Below are 16,346 nucleotides of genomic sequence, written 5' to 3' on the forward strand. Positions count from 1 at the left end.
CCTGATATTCCTACAACACTTTCTCATTCATTTCTTTTCTCTAATTCAGAACAAAAAATGACAAACCAAAATAGTTTTCAGTTAAAATGTAAAAATGCACAGCAGCCATTGCTCTCCAACCCAGCCTGGGGCAGAACCTGCCACCCCTTTGGGACTCAGTGATCTTCTCTCCTCTTTCTTTCTTCATCCTTCCTGACCTCTGTGCTCCTTTGCATGCTGTCAAGCAGGGTGTCCCTCCCAACCACCTGTGATCATTTGCTGGAGTCTCAGAGAACCGGCTGCCCTGTTTTGCTCCCATCTCTGAGTCCTCTTTTCCTGCAGCATGCCGCGGAGAGATAGGCTGGGCCAGTGGATAGGGAGCTGGCCCTGGGAGACCTGGGTTCTACCCCCCCATGCACTTCCTGTACAACATCAGGCCAGCGCCTTAAGGACTGAATTTCAAAGTTTTTAGGCACCCAAAGGTGCAGCTAGGTATCTAGAGGGGTTTACAAAGCACCTGACCTTCTAGGCACTTTTGAAGATCCCACTTGGTGCCTAAGCACCTTTGAAAATCTGGCCTTTAATCTGTGTGTGCCTCAGTGTCCCATCTGTTCAATGGGGATAACAGCACTGCTCTGCCTCGCCGAGGGGCTGTGAGGCGGTTAGACCATGCGAGGTGCTCAGGCACTGTGGTGACGGGGCCACATAAGTACCACAGGTCGAGTGGGAACCTCTCTGTACCACTGCTTGCCCTTCCCTGCGTTTTGGCCCCTTCTTTTCAACTATGTCCCCAAATCTGCCCCTTTTCTGAATGTAGCCTTTAATCTGGGGGGAATTCTGGGCCACTGCACAAGGCAGAATTTTTTGGAAACTAAATGTTGTGTGTGCAGAATTTCCTTCCTTCCACAGAGCCCAGCTCACACAGAGAAGTCACTGCTGGGTGGTGGGAGAGGGAGCTAGAGGTTTCTTGGCAGCTGCAGTTCCCAGCATGTCCTGAGGGAAGGAGACGGTGGTGCTCAGGAATCCCTGTGCAAGCCTGTGACCGAGCATCCGGCTGTTTTTCCCTCTGGATCCCTGGGCTTAGGGGGTGTGTGGGTGCAGGTATCTGTGCAAGGGGGGGCCCTGTGGCTGGGCTCTGGGTGGAAGGGGGTGCAGGTGTACTGGCTGGGGGGAACACGGCTAGGTTCTGAGGGGGAGGAGCTGTGGGTGTCTGGACCCTCGGCTCGGCTCGGTGGGGGGGGCAGGATGGGAAGGGGGCAGAGTAACAGGAACTGGGGTGTCGTAGAGGTTTCTTTAACTCTCTGCTCCTGAGGGAATTTCTGTGTGTCTGTAGTGTTACAGACATCCTTGTTGACAGGTATTTTGAAATAAATTATGAAAACAATTGAAAATGGCGTGATTATGTCGTGTTATTTTGACAAATAACAGTTGCAGAATTTTACAATATTGTGTGCAGAATTTTTAATTTTTTGGCGCAGAATGCCCCCAGGAGTAAACTTTGGCGCAGAGAGCTTGGCTGTATTTCTTCTGAGTCCTCCACGTTCTTTCTTAACCCGCCCCCCCACCCCCACCTTCTGAAAAGGTTTTACAGGCAATTACCAGCACTGTTGTTGCCTTGTTGCCAAGAAGGCCAATGGCATTTTGGGTTGTATAAGTAGGGGCATAGCGAGCAGATCGAGGGACGTGATCGTTCCCCTCTATTCGACACTGGTGAGGCCTCATCTGGAGTACTGTGTCCAGTTTTGGGCCCCACACTACAGGAAGGATGTGGATAAATTGGAAAGAGTACAACGAAGGGCAACGAAAATGATTAGGGGTCTAGAGCACATGACTTATGAGGAGAGGCTGAGGGAACTGGGATTGTTTAGTCTGGAGAAGAGAAGAATGAGGGGGGATTTGATAGCTGCTTTCAACTACCTGAAAGGGGGTTTCAAAGAGGATGGCTCTAGACTGTTCTCAATGGTAGCAGATGACAGAACGAGGAGTAATGGTCTCAAGTTGCAATGGGGGAGGTTTAGATTGGATATTAGGAAAAACTTTTTCACTAAGAGGGTGGTGAAACACTGGAATGCGTTACCTAGGGAGGTGGTAGAATCTCCTTCCTTAGAGGTTTTTAAGGTCAGGCTTGACAAAGCCCTAGCTGGGATGATTTAACTGGGACTTGGTCCTGCTTTGAGCAGGGGGTTGGACTAGATGACCTTCTGGGGTCCCTTCCAACCCTGATATTCTATGATTCTATGATTCTGTCTTATGTTAATCACCCTGCCTCTGTTCGTCAACAAAATACTGATTCTCTGCAGAACTCACATTTCGCACTAACTAGCTGTGCTGTAGTTATGAGCTCTACCTGGGAGCACAACTCCTGTATGAAACTCCTGGGGGGGGGAAGCCCCCGCTGAGTCCCACAACTGGCCCCCCTGACCTCACAGCTCAGAAGCTCCAAGGCAAATATCCACGGGCCACCCTCTCCCTTCACGCATACGCACTCCCTGCTCCCACCTTCTTATTTGATTTCTAATAAAAGACAAACTCACGACCTTTGGGAGTCTATTTCCTGACTGAAAAGGAGTACCGGTGGCACCTTAGAGACTAACAAATTTATTAGAGCATAAGCTTTCGTGAGCTACAGCTCACTTCAAGTGAGCTGTAGCTCACGAAAGCTTATGCTCTAATAAATTTGTTAGTCTCTAAGGTGCCACCGGTACTCCTTTTCTTTTTGCGAATACAGACTAACACGGCTGCTACTCTGAAACCTATTTCCTGACTGTTCAGGGCTGACTGGGCTGCCCAAGGCCCTGGGCTGATTTCTGTACAGGATTCAGATCTCAGCCACACCCGGTGTCAGACCAGAGTCACTGCTGGGTATGGCAGGGGGTGAGTGCGGATGGGCCAATGGGATCAGCCTCCGCCTGCCTGCCCCTGGGGGCTGCAGGGGGAGTCCAAGGCAGCTCATTCATCAGGTGTTGCCACCAGAGGGCTCCGGATATGGCTAAGGGAGAGGAGGAGACAGGTGTGTGGGTGTTTCTGTCTGTCTGTCTTTTCCCTGCTCATGTGGTTATAGTCCTGGAGTGTAGCTCCCCGGATCAGAAGCTGCCTCCTGCATTTAGACCTGGGAACCCAAACTGAGAAGCTGCTTCTTACCCAGCAGAGGAGAGACCTCTGTTAAAGCCCCTCTGTGCCCAGCCAAGGTGGGGAATTTCTCCGGCGGCTGGAACCAGCCTCTGGGGCTCTGCTGACACCAGCTCCTGAGCCGGATCCTGCAGGTGATGGGGAGACCTGGGGGAAAGGGCTGGGGGTGGGCAGGAAAGTGACTGTGCACAAAGGGCCCCCTTCCTGGACCTGCTGGGGAGTTTGGCCAACATGGGGAGGGGGTTCTCTGTGTCTGCGAGTCCCAGAGCTGCTGTCCCAGACAGGTTCAAACCCTTGTTAGCAGTAGCCGTGGCTGATCTGCCTAATGAGAGCAAAGGCTCATGTCAAAGAAGCAGTCTCCAGTTCTCCCAGGGACAGGGAAGATGATAAAAAGGGAGAAAGGAGAGACTGGAAGGGGCAGCAGGAGCAGGAAGTGGAGAGGGAGAGTCCCAGCTCCCAGACCTGCCCGGGTCCATTCCCTGCATCCCCTGGGCAGACTGACTCTCCTGGGAACAAGGGGAGGAGCTGACAGAGGAAAAGCCAGTTCCTAACTCCGCTGAATATCGCATTACTTGGGGGAGGAGCTAGAGAGGGTTGCACTACATCAGTGGCAAACCTTTTTATGCACAAGATCAACTTTTTAATTGAAGTGCAACCTGGGATCTATCCTGCCCCTTCCCTGAGGCCCCGCCCCGCTCCATCCCCCCTCCCTCCATCACATACTCTCCCACACCCTCACTCACTTTCACCGGGCTGAGGTGGGGGTTGGGGTGCTGGAGGGGGTGCAGGCTCTGGGCTGGGACTCTGGGGTTTGGGGTATGGGAGGGGGCTCTTGGCTGAGCCTGGGGCAGGGGGTTAGGGTGCAGAAGGATGTGAGGGGTACAAGCTCTGGGCTGGGGCTGAGGGGTTTGCGGTATGGGAGGGGGGTCTTGGCTGAGCCTGGGGCAGGAGGTTGGGGTGCAGAAGGATGTGAGGGGTGCAAGCTCTGGGCTGGAGTTTGGGTGCAGGAGGCAGCTCTGGGATGGGGCAGAGAGTTGGCGTACAGGAGGGGGTGTGGGGTGCAGGCTCTGGGAGGAAGTTTGGGTGCAGGAGGGGGTTCTGGGCTGGGGCAGAGTGTTGAAGTGCAGGAGGGGGTATGGGATGCTGGCTCCAGGAGGGGGCTCAGGGCTGGGGCAGGGGGTTTGGGGTACAGGAGGGGGTTTAGGGTGCTGGCTATGGGAGGGGACTCTGCGCTGGGGCTGGGGTTGGGGTGTGGGAGGGGGTATGGGGTACAGAGTCCAACCAGGTGGCGCTTACCTCGGACGGCAGTGCAGAAGGGCTAAGGCAGGCTCCCTGCCTACCCTGGCCCCATGTTGCTCCTGGAAGTGGCCGGCAAGTCCCTGCGGCCCTTGTGTGTGGCGGGGGGACACATAGTTCCGCGCCCTGCCCCTCTTTGCAGGCATCGCACCCACAGCATCCATTGGCTGCAGTTCCCCATTCCCGGCCAATGGGAGCTGCGTGGGCAGTGCCTGCACACAGGAGCAGGGAGCTGAGACCCCCTGCCCCCTCCCCCCCAGGGGTTACGCTGCCATAGGGACATGCCGGCTGCTTCCGGGAGTGGCATGGGGCCAGGGCAGGCAGGGAGCCTGTCTTAACCCCACTGCACTGCTGGACATTTAGTGGCCGGTGATCGTGATTGACTCTAAGAGGCTCCAGGATCCACCGGTTGGTGACGACTGCACTACACTGTAGGGCAATCCCCCGAAGTGGCTCCTTTCATTCTGCTCTTTTTCTAGAGTTTGACACAGAGATGCTGTTATGGGAAGAGTTTAAAACTGCCCTGGTGGGCTTAGTTCTGCTGGGAGGGGCCTGGCCTGGGTGGTAATAAATTAACTTGGTTTCTTCCCAGCATGGCAGAGTACAGAGCATCTGTCTGCAGGGAAAGAGCCTGGGGGGAATCGGGGTGTGAAATGGACTCAAGCCCCTTCTGACCCCCCCCCTCCCCAATTCCTCACCCTGACAGGCTGAGGAATCACATCCACATTTCGCTCCAGATTGACCCAGGAGACAGGGCAGGGAAATGGCTATGATGGAGCCAGCTCAGGAAGGGGCTTTTCAGGGAGCTGCTGGGCAGGGGGAGGGAGAGGCAGGGAGGAGACAGGGTGTGATAAACCTGCTGTTTTTCTGAGCTGGCCTATTGGGAGGCGGGAAACATTCCCACATTTCTGAAACAGGAAACACCCCCGTTGGCAGGCCTCGGAACATTTTCCAGACTCCCAGTGCTGGAGCCTGAACCCATGAGCGAGGGGCTGCTGTGGAATACGAAGGGAAGCTGTCGGGATTCCTGTCCCCATCCCCGGCTCAGAGCTCTGCTTCCCGTATCAGCCTGTGGCTGGGAGGCGTGTGGGAAATGAGAAGACCCTGCCCTGCTCCGGGTGCTGTGGGGACAAAGAGTCTCACCATCTCCCTCCCCCTGAAGCTTTCTGGCTGCTCTGAACAGGGTGTGGGTGGGATTCTGCTTTTCTGAGCCTCCCAGAGCTTCCGAGATGTTTATTTTTCCTTCTTCCTGTCCCTTGTGACCAGTGGGGTGGTGGCTGGGGCTGCAGGTACTTACTGGGGACTCTTGATGTTACAGATGCTGGTGACCTTCGAGGAGGTGGCTGTGTATTTCACGCAGGGGCAGGGGGCTCTGCTGGACCCCACTCAGAGAGCACTCTACAGGGACGTCATGCAGGAGAACTACGAGACTGTGACCTCTCTGGGTAAGGGATCCCTGTCCCCTTGGTTATTAGAAAGCGTAGAGCCTGCATTTCTGACTCTGGTCAGGTTCTTCCCTGGTCAGTTAGATTGCAGGGGAATGGGTTCTATAGTCCATACCTGCCGTGTGAGAGAGTCCTGCATCTCCAAACCCCCTCCAGTGGGACTACAGTGTCAAAACCTAATGGACATGCTAAACCATTCCCACTCCTCCAGCTTTCAAGGCCAAGAAGCCGTGTATTGTCCTTGTGTATTGTTTCTCATTTGCACACAGAATCCCTGTTCACCTCCCTCCTTGGGACTAGCTCCAGCCCTGGGGAGGGCTTTGAGTTCTGCAGGAGTAACTCCAGAGGTGTGTGTGCGTTGGCAAGGCCCAAAGAGTGCACAGATCCTGCAAACTCCTAGCGAGGGCGTAAAAATTCTCTCTACCTCCCCAGACATCTGCCTCTCCCAAGGGAGCTCAGTGACCATGTTCCCATCCCTTTGGATCCCACGTTCTCCCAGCACAGCACGGGGACAGGTTCCACTCATGGATTGTCCTTTGTGACAGACACACTCCCTATCCTCCATTCACCCTGATCTGGTCTGATTTCACCCCCTGCACAGGATTTCCCATTCCCAAACCTGACCTGATCGCCCGGCTGGAACGAGGGGAAAGGCCGTGGGTCCCAGATCTCCAGGCCTGCGAGGAAAGAGGCACTTGCACAGGTGAGGACTGACAGAAACCATTGGGCGAATTAAGGAAAAAGTTGAGAATCCCAGAAATGTGGTGTGAGTAAGAGCCCTCAGTTGTTCCTCATCTCAGCCAGAGTAGGGCTGTAGTCAGCAGATATTGCTCATGTCTTTCCACTCAGCCTGTTAGCTGCAGGGATTTCCTTCCCAACTTTCCTTCTGCTGATTCTTTGCAACTTGAGTGTGTTGGGTTTTCCCTCAGTGCCATTCCTCTTTCTCCCCAGCACAATGACTCCTGTCTGGATTGTCTCTCTCTCCCAGCAGGTGATGTGACAATGAGTGAGAAGGAGGAAGGGAATCATCATGGGGAAGTCCCTGGGAAAGTGGAACCACAGGGGACATTTGTGGGAAGAGCTGAAGGGAATTTTTCCCAGTGCTGGGAACAGGGAGAAGCCTGGGGAAATTGGCACAGATCAGAGAGGCTGTTGGGACACCACCCAAGGAAGAAAGTAGATGAATCTATTAAATGTGGGGGAGGAGACAAGGATTCCACAGCCCAGCAGACAAATCCCAAGGAAGAAAAACCCTACCACTGCCTCCAGTGTGGGAAAGGATTCATTCTGAAATTACACCTTCTGATACATCAGACAATCCATACTGAACAGAAACCCCTTCAATGCTTGGACTGTATGGAAAGCTTCAATAACTGCTCAGATCTTAATAACCATGGGAGAAGCCACACGGGTGAGAATCCCTATCAATGCCTCGAATGCAGGAAACATTTCAGTGGGAAGTCAGCACTAATTATGCATCAGAGAATCCACACAGGAGGGAAACCCCATAAGTGCTTGGACTGTGGGAAAGATTTCACACGGAGATCAGGCCTTGTTACACATCAGGCAATCCACACAGGAGAGAAACCCCACAAGTGCTCGGACTGTGGGAAAAGTTTCATGCAGAAATCACACCTTATTAGACATCAAACAGTCCACACAGGAGAGAGAGCATATAAATGCTTGGTGTGTGGGAAAAGCTTCAGTAACAGCACAAACCTTACTAACCATCGGAGAATCCACAGAGGAGAGAGACCCTATAAATGCTTCTACTGCGGGAATAGTTTCCGTTGGAAGTCAGCCCTTATAATACATCAGAGAATCCACACAGGAGAGAGACCCCATAAGTGCTTGGACTGTGGGAAAAGTTTCACACAGAGATCAGCACTTGTTACACATCAGACAGTCCACACAGGAGAGGGACGCTATAAATGCTTGGAGTGTGGGAAAAGTTTCCTTTGGAAGTCAGGCCTTATAATACATCAGAGAATCCACACAGGAGAGAGACCCCATAAGTGCTTGGACTGTGGGAAAAATTTCATACAGAGATCATCCCTTACAAGGCATCAGAGAATACACCAAGGAGACAGACCGTATAAATGCCTTGAGTGTGGAAACTCCTTCAGTTGGAAGTCCGATCTTATCACACATCAGAGAATCCACACAGGAGAGAGACCCCATAAGTGCTTGGACTGTGGGAAAAGCTTTAGATGCAGCTCACAACTCACTCAACATCAGAGAACCCACACGGGAGAAAGACCCTATAAATGCCTCGAGTGTGGGAAAACTTTCATTGGGAGTTCTCATCTTGTTGCACATCACAGAATTCACACCGGAGACAAACCTCAGAAATGCCTCAACTGTGGGAAATGTTTCAGATGGAAGTCTTCCCTTATAACACATCAGAGGATCCACACAGGAGAAAGACCCCATAAGTGCTTGGACTGTGCGAAAAGTTTCACAAACAGATCAGCCCTTGTTTTACATCAGAGAATCCACACAGGAGAGAGACCCCATAAGTGCTTGGACTGTGAGAAAAGTTTCACACAAAGATCATGCCTGATAACACATCAGGTAACCCACACGGGAGAAAGACCCCATAAGTGCTTGGACTGTGGGAAAAGTTTCACACAGAGATCAAACCTCATTAAACATGGGAGAATCCACACAGGAGCTAAACTTCATAAATACCTTGCCTGTGGAGAAAGCTTCATTCAGCGATCACACCTTATTAAACATCAGAGAATCCACGAAGGTGTGAGATTCAATCTGAGCTCACACATTAGTGATCCACACAGCACAGAGAGCTTGAATGTGGGGGAGGTTCATTTGGTGCTCCCAGAGTATCAGGCATCCGCAAATCTACATAGGGAAGAAACTTCTGAGATGTTCTCAGTGTGGAAAATGCTCCAAGTGGAGTTAAGACAATGTTGGACATCAGAGACTCCTCCACACAGCCCAGAAATTCTCTCAGGGCTCTGACTAAGCCATAGTAATCAATTTCCTCGTTCCTCATTCCCACACACATCAGGGGCATTTGGCTCCCAAGGATCCAGCTGCCCATCACTGTAGTGAGGATCCAGCAGCAGCTGATCATCAGCTAGTCAGTGACCCTCTGGCTCTGCTTGGTCTAAGCAAACCCCAGGCAGAGAGGGAGAAGCCCCGATCAGCCCCTCCTCCCTGCTCCAGCCCTGGCTGCTGAGCTGATGGGCCACAGGGGGGAAAGGAGAGAGAGAAACTCCTCCAGACGCTCCCTCTGCCTGGCTGGGGGAAGTTCCCCCCTCTCCTTTCCCCTCCCAGCCGGGATCCCCCTGCCATGGAGATGAGGAGAAGGACACTTGGGCCAGGCCCCACCTTCACTCTAGACACCTGTCCCCACCCTCATCCTCCACCAGCCCCTGGGCTGAACTCCCCCACTTACCTGGAACTGTCCCCTGCAGGGGTAGTGTCCCTGGGGCTGCTTACTCTTCCCCTCCCTGAATCCCCCAGGGCGCTAGGCTCTGGGGGCTCAAATATTGAGGGACCAGGCTGATGGGTTCTGGGGAGGAAACTGGGGATTGAATGGTGAAGCTGGGAAGCAGGGGGAGCTGGGTGCTGGGGTATCGAGTGTTTGGGGATCATGGGATAAGAGACGAGGGAGAGCACAGGGCTAGAGAGATGCTGCCTCTCCTCGCTCACCCACTCTGCCCCTTCTCCCTGCCCCCGCTGCATTCAGACAGCACCACTGGGAGGGGCTAATTTCCACAGGGCCCTTTGTGGGAGGCCTGGAGATCCCACCTCTGCCTCTGCACATCAGCCTCTGAATGTCTGTCTATGGTAGGAAAATGGTTGGGATTGTCTAGCACGTCTCCCCTGACGCTGCAACACTCTTTCTAGTCATACTGACCCTGAGTATATTATCTGTTCTGATCCTCTCCATGAGCAGAGTGATCTTGAGTCCTGAGTTCCCCCTTTTTGCTGGATTGTCCCATTCCCAGCCAGTCTCACATTACTCCAGGCCGTGCTGAAAAGCATTGAGTGTTTGTATATTTTTCTCCCTTAGGGAGCAGAACTAAATAGATGCTAAAAAAGGTGGGAGCAGGGATAGCAAAATGTCATGTTTTAGCTTCTGTGCTATTTCAGGGCGATGGGGTGAGTCGAAGGGTTTCCTTCCTTCCCCCATCACCGTCATGCTCCACTCTCGACACAGGAGCCCCTGTCCCAGCAATGGAGAGTTTTATCTTGTCCTCGTTCTACCCCTCTGCCTCCTAAGGTGTCATTTACCACCGTGTTCCTGGCTTTAGATGCTTAAGAATCAGTTTTGATTTCTATGATCCTCCATGAGACTTCAGAGGGCTGGAGAAGAAATTGTCACAGACTTGTGAGGGAGGGGAAGGGAGGAATCCCAAAGAACCACAAAGCACAGTTTGACCTTTCTGATCTGTTTCCATCTATTGGTGAAATTGCTTCCAGACTTTTTCTGTGCTAGTCCAGATCCTTTGTAGATGGGAAGTTTTTTTGTTTTTGTTTTCTTTTCTTTCTTTTATTATGATGATGTTAAAACTTTTGTAACTCATACAACCAAATTATTAGGCAAGAAGTGTAGCTGGTTTAGCCACTTCGGAAGAAAATGGCTACATTTATTTTCCTGATTTTGAGTCTTCAGATTCTCTGAGATTTCACTTTATGAATGTAAAAGTGTTTTATAGCCCACCCTGGAGTGTGGGTTTTTCTCTATTCCAGAAGGCCGTTTGGTCACAGACTTTGATATTAGTTTAGTGTATATGTAGCTCAGATTTACTGAGGACTTAATGAGACAAATCATCATTTGCCAGAATAGTCCTTTTTTATTTTATTTTAGCCATATTCTACCCTTTGTGATGTGAACTTTGTTGTATTTGAACAATGGCAAAGGTCAGTACATCTCAGCACATACACTGAGGGTGCCAGCTTGAGTCACACTCCGAGAGGCAGAGATGGAAACGGGGAATGAAATCACTGCCTGACCCCTGCAGTGACGTGACTTAGGGCCCAGCCACCCTTCAGAGCTGCTGCGGCGGAACTGCACTGATGCAGCTTTTGCGCTTCGAGGGGGACGCTACATAGACCAATGAGAGGGGTTCTCCCATCGGTGTTGGTAATCCACCTTCCCAAGAGGCGGTAGCTACGTCGATGGGAGAAGTCCTCCTCTTGCGATCGTGCTGTCTACTCCAGAAGTTCAGTTGGTACAGCTGCGTCACTTGGGAGTGTGGAGTTTCACAACTGACGTAGGTTGCGAGTGCAGACCAAGCCTCAGCATCAAGAGAAGAAGAGGGTGGGAGGTGAGGAGAACAGAGCTGAAAAATGCCTGGGTTTACTCTTCAGAGACAGATGGCTGAGGCTGAGAACTGTGAACTCGCTGCACCAGAGCCAGAGAGACACTAGACTTGACCTATGAGTGTTGAGTGAAGCTTCCCCTGCAATCTAAAGGACCATGAATAACATCGCAAAAATGATGGGGGAAGGGGCTGCATCCCCCTATTGCTGAGGTGCTGAGGTTGGGCTCAGGCAAGAAGGGAGCTGGGGATGTCAACAGACCTGGGCAGCCTTGAAACCAGGCCAACCCCTAGCATTGAGTCCAGACAGAGATAAGGAGCCCTAGAGCCCTGCTGGTCACCCCCTCCCCGTCTGCTGCAGTATCCTGTGTGGGGACGAGAGAGACTGTCTTTGCCCCACTCACCCCACACTGCATCCCTTCTACCTGAGATCTTTGGTTTCCCTGTTCTCAGAGTGTTTCCTTTCGTGACGGGGCCCCAGTGTCTCTTGTGGCTTCTCGCCACTTTTCTAACATTTATATGTGTTGCTCTGTTGTTGGTTCTTGCGGGAGTTGGAATGTGCTGTGTTGGGATGGAACAGAAAAGTACCCCCCTGAGCTGGGCTGGGAGTGAGGAACGGAGTCTGTCTTTGTTCATCCTTTGGAATAATAAAGTAGAATTTAGTTTCTCCCACTGCCAGTCTCCTTCGTTTTGCATTAAATACCCACCAGATTCACAGTGGAAGTTAAAAGTGAAAGAAATGCAGATATGGTCTGGGATGGGAATGCTCAGTGAGGTCACCCAGCCAACCTCACCCCTGCCTTGTCATTGGCTCTGTCTAACTTCCCATACAGATAAAACTCTCTGCAATATGGTGCCCCCTCCCTGACCCCAGTACAAATTAGGAAGAGTCCGACTGGGTTTCCGGGGTCATTATCTTCTCCCTCACCCTGGTGTAAACCAGAAGTAATCCCACTGGAACCCTTTGAACTGTCTACATCAGTGTGAAGTTGTTGTGAGAGGAAAACCAGACCATGGTCCTTTAAGTGTGTTAGCAGGAACAATATTCACACACAGAGAGTGGTATTGTCAACCCCAACACTTCAAAAATCATGAGTCAGACCCCCAAAAATCATGATATTGGCTGAAAAATCACGCCATTCTTACAAAAGATGAAATCACAATTTCTTTTTAAGTACACCTGTTTTTTGATCTCTTCCTGCCTACTCCCAGAGTTGTGCGACTAGGACGGCACTGCCCACTCGTGCATATTTAAGGAAGTGGATTTTGGCTCCTGCTGCAGAAGTTCTCACAATAATGCAAATATCTTGGAGCTTTACGCAATTATGGAGCAAAGCCTGCAGGTGCCACTTCCTATTTCTTGACCACCCAGGCCATGGCAGTAACCCATTCCCATAGCTGCTAAAGTTTGTGCAGCTCCATGCAGGACGTTTTGCACCCTTGTGAAAGTCACTATTTTCCCCTAAATGGTCCCTGGCCACCGGTTGTAAGAAGGACAACCACATGAGGAACATTAAGACTCACTCACTGATGAGGAAACTTTTCTCCCCCTCAAAAAGTCGATGCATGCCCCATACCTTTTGTGGCCCTTCTAATGCCTCTGATCCTGCTGATCTCTGGCAGGAAGCCCTGACTCAGGAGTGGGGGATGCAGAGGAAGATGATGGAATCTTCACTTTGCCTTGCTCCTGGTCCGTAGCAGTAGCATTGCCCGGAGCAGCCCTACCGTCTGCCTCACTCTATCTCAGACACATTGAAATCAATGGGGCCAGTGGCAGTGCAGTAGTACAATGAAACGTGTAAGATTTTGCAGGATTGGGAATTTAGTTTGCTCGGCTTGGGGGTTTCTCTCTACTGATACTCGGCCTGTTCCTCACACCACAACTTTCCCCAGTTTCCTTCTTCTCTGACTGCAAAGTAATTGTTTCTACTGATACCAAGATTATTTTTAATACGGTAGCAGCTAGAAGCTGCATCCAAGACCGAAGCTCTATTGTGCTCAGCATGGTACTATATATACAGAGCATGAGAGACAGCGACTAAGGGACAGAGCTTCTTGTCTAAATACACAAAACAGATAAAGTCATGATTCTGTAGGTATCGGGAGCATCTCCATGATTAAAGCTGGGCGCTTGAAGCATGTTTTCAACTTCCGACATGTAAGAGAAATACATAAAGTATGGGGCCATGTTCCCAGCTGGTGTAAATCAGCCTAGATCCAGCAAAGTCAACACAGCTTTGCTAAGTGACAGCCAGTGAGATTCTGGCCATTGTTTCTGCCCTGGAATCACAGTGTGATTAAGTGATTAGCTCCATTGTTGTAGCTGGAAATGGCTATTCTCTGTGATTTAGCTTCCCCAGGTTTGTGCTCCCTGGCAGTCAGATGCTGTGTCCTTGCCCTTTGAACTGGGATTGCCCCAAAAACAAAGTCACACAGCCCTGCATCTCCAGCTTTTTTCCTTTAGATCCCACCTTTTAGGCCATGTGCATGCTGAGAGAAAGGAGGTTTTTTCTAACTAAGGGTCCCCAAACATGAGAAACAGATCTTGTACAAGCCTGCTGGAGACAAGGTAAGTCACAGCTTTACCTTGATGTACCTGATCAAGATGCACCCCACCCCATAGTGTCCCTCTCTACCAGTTACACTGAGGTGAAACTACCACTTGCATTGTCTACACCAGGGTTGGTCAATAGGCGGGCCAGGGGACAAATCTGGATCTCCAGACACTTTTGAACAGACTGCAAAATCTTTTATTATCATTATTGTTATTATTGTTGTATTGTTTTCTCTGGAATCTGAGACCTTGAGAATACCTTGACCAAGAAATTAGGACCTTGACAAAAAAAAAAAAAAGATTATCCCTGATCTACAATATGAGTTTACAATAAGAGAAAGAGAACCTACATCCTAGTGCAGACAAATCCTCAGAAACCATCTCTTGGAGCAGGTTTCACCCTTTAACACCTCCATGGCCACCAGAGTTATTGCTGATGGGCAGGAGAAATGCAAAATATTTCACATGTCTTTACCCAGCTTTGAATACATTTCAATACATATGGGAACCAAGCTAAAGAGTCAGCAATCTATGGCACGCAGCTGAGGAATTCCTGATTTACGTGGTTATAGCCAGCACAAGAGACAGAGCACAGGTTAACCAGTGACATGTCAGAGTAAAACCCCAGCTCCCATCAGAGGGACATGCCGGCCTATTCCCCATTGTTATTGTGTCCTGCTGAACATCTAAGTTCCTAACTCCCCTCCCCAGGGAGATGCAGAATTATGGTCACTCCCTGGGTGATGACCAGGTGCAGCTTGTGTGCTGGTAACAAGCTGTGGCCTGTTTGCTCTTGGTTGATTCTCACTTGTGCTCGTCAGTATTTTCTCCTGTCATCACCCTGAAAGTGAAAAGGTCTATAATTCTCTAAACACACCTGCAGCACCCCTGTATTCATGCCCTGCACACTAGTGTAATAATATTTGCACTAACATGCCTTCAAGGGTGTCAGTGAAAAGCTCAGACAACGAGGAGTCCTTGTGGCACCTTGGAGACTAACAAATTTATTTGGGCATAAGCTTTCGTGGGCTAGAACTCACTTCATCAGATGCATGGAGTGGAAAATACAGGAGAAAGTATATATGTACTTGTGGGGTTGGGGGTTTAAATTGCGACAGACACAAAGAAGGGGGCCCAATTAAATAAATTTGAGAACCATTGCTCTACATTATTATGGTCACCACTTTTATAAAATGAAGATAAAATTTCTACAAAGTATGCCTTGTGAAGTATCATATGAAAAGTCATTGGCTGCTGAACATTATTGTCCCGTTAAAATGTATGTATTAACATTGGGTATGGAGTTATGAGATTTTGCTACATGTTTGTTACTGAAACATGCTGTAAAGCCGAAAAACGCCTTCAGAGCCAGGTGCTCTGTAAATCTGAAAGACTAGCTCCTCAGAGCCAGGTGCTAAGTGTCCATTGATTGCTTAGCCGGCCATTCACCAGCAGGGGAGTTGTGAATAAGAAATTTACTGGTTTCAGAGTGGTAGCCGTGTTAGTCTGTATCAGCAAAAAGAACGAGGTGTACTTGTGGCACCTTAGAGACTAACAAATTTATTTGGGCATAAGCTTTCATGGGCTAAAACCCACTTCATCAGATGCATGCAGTGGAAAATACAGTAGGAAGATAGATAGATAGATAGATATAGATATACAGAGAACATGAAAAAAATGGGTGATGCCATACCAACTCTAACGAGACTAATCAATTAAGGTGGGCTATTATCAGCAGAAGAAACAAAGTTTTTGTAGTGCTAATCAGGATGGCCCATTTCCAACAGTTGACAAGAAGGTGTGAGTAACAGTAGGAGAAAAATTAGCATGGGGAAATAGTTTTTAGTTTGTGTAATGACTCATCCACTCCCAGTCTTTATTCAAGCCTAATTTAATGGTGTCCAGTTTGCAAATTAATTCCAGTTCTGCAGTTTCTCATTGGATTCTGTTTTTGAAGTTTTTTGTTGAAAAATTGTGACTTTTAGGACTGTAATTGAGTGTCCAGGGAGATTGAAGTGTTCTCCAACTGGTTTTTGAATGTTATAATTCTTGACGTCTGATTTGTGTCTATTTATTCTTTTGCGTAGAGACTGTCTGGTTTGGCCAATGTACATGGCAGAGGGGCATTGCTGGCACATGATGGTATATATCACAGTGGTAGATGTGCAGGTGAACAAGCCCTTGATGGTGTGTCTGATGTGATTAGGTGCTATGATGGTGTCCCTTGAATAGGTATGTGGATAGAGTTGGCAACGGGCTTTGTTGCAAGGATAGGTTCCTGGGTTAGTGTTTTTGTTGTGTGGTGTGTGGTTGCTGGTGAGTATTTGCTTCAAGTTGGGGGGTTGTCTGTTAGCGAGGACTGGCCTGTCTCCCAAGATCTGTGAGAGTGATGGGTCGTCCTTCAGGATAGGTTGTAGATCCTTGATGATGCGTTGGAGGGGTTTTAGTTGGGGGCTGAAGGTGATGGCTAGTGGCGTTCTGTTATTTTCTTTGTTGGGCCTGTCCTGTAGTAGGTGACTTCTGGGTAATCTTCTGGCTCTGTCAATCTGTTTCTTCACTTCAGCAGGTGGGTATTGTAGTTGTAAGAATGCATGATAGAGATCTTGTAGATATTTGTCTCTGTCTGAGGGGTTGGAGCAAATGCGGTTA

The 16,346-nt window shown here is 49.9% G+C and overlaps 8 protein-coding genes across 14 annotated transcripts in view; 4 read left to right on the forward strand and 4 right to left on the reverse strand.

Annotated features, from left to right (window-relative positions):
- Nucleotides 1–16,346, forward strand: part of LOC119843336 (butyrophilin subfamily 1 member A1-like) — a 1,931,986-nt gene that overhangs the window by 1,494,472 nt on the left and 421,168 nt on the right. The gene's annotated exons all lie outside the window — the stretch shown is intronic.
- LOC119843287 (zinc finger protein 850-like) overlaps nucleotides 1–16,346 on the reverse strand; it is a 1,467,609-nt gene that overhangs the window by 903,729 nt on the left and 547,534 nt on the right. The window lies entirely within an intron of this gene.
- The window catches only part of LOC119843274 (zinc finger protein 850-like), a 1,382,451-nt gene that overhangs the window by 605,935 nt on the left and 760,170 nt on the right, over nucleotides 1–16,346 (forward strand). Inside the window, exon 9 of the mRNA XM_043496623.1 lies at nucleotides 7,381–8,502. Within this exon, the coding sequence (XP_043352558.1) occupies nucleotides 7,381–8,502 (1,122 nt within the window). The remainder of the gene's footprint in view (nucleotides 1–7,380; nucleotides 8,503–16,346) is intronic.
- LOC119843356 (zinc finger protein RFP-like) overlaps nucleotides 1–16,346 on the reverse strand; it is a 1,128,717-nt gene that overhangs the window by 588,739 nt on the left and 523,632 nt on the right. The gene's annotated exons all lie outside the window — the stretch shown is intronic.
- LOC119843308 (butyrophilin subfamily 1 member A1-like) overlaps nucleotides 1–16,346 on the reverse strand; it is a 910,188-nt gene that overhangs the window by 569,977 nt on the left and 323,865 nt on the right. The gene's annotated exons all lie outside the window — the stretch shown is intronic.
- The window catches only part of LOC119843334 (E3 ubiquitin-protein ligase TRIM39-like), a 707,078-nt gene that overhangs the window by 470,040 nt on the left and 220,692 nt on the right, over nucleotides 1–16,346 (reverse strand).
- LOC119843309 (butyrophilin subfamily 1 member A1-like) overlaps nucleotides 1–16,346 on the forward strand; it is an 845,206-nt gene that overhangs the window by 414,200 nt on the left and 414,660 nt on the right. The window lies entirely within an intron of this gene.
- LOC119843327 (E3 ubiquitin-protein ligase TRIM11-like) overlaps nucleotides 1–16,346 on the forward strand; it is a 790,215-nt gene that overhangs the window by 325,042 nt on the left and 448,827 nt on the right.

The sequence above is a fragment of the Dermochelys coriacea genome, chromosome 14 (assembly GCF_009764565.3).
Source record: "Dermochelys coriacea isolate rDerCor1 chromosome 14, rDerCor1.pri.v4, whole genome shotgun sequence".
NCBI classification, from domain to species: Eukaryota; Metazoa; Chordata; order Testudines; family Dermochelyidae; genus Dermochelys; species Dermochelys coriacea.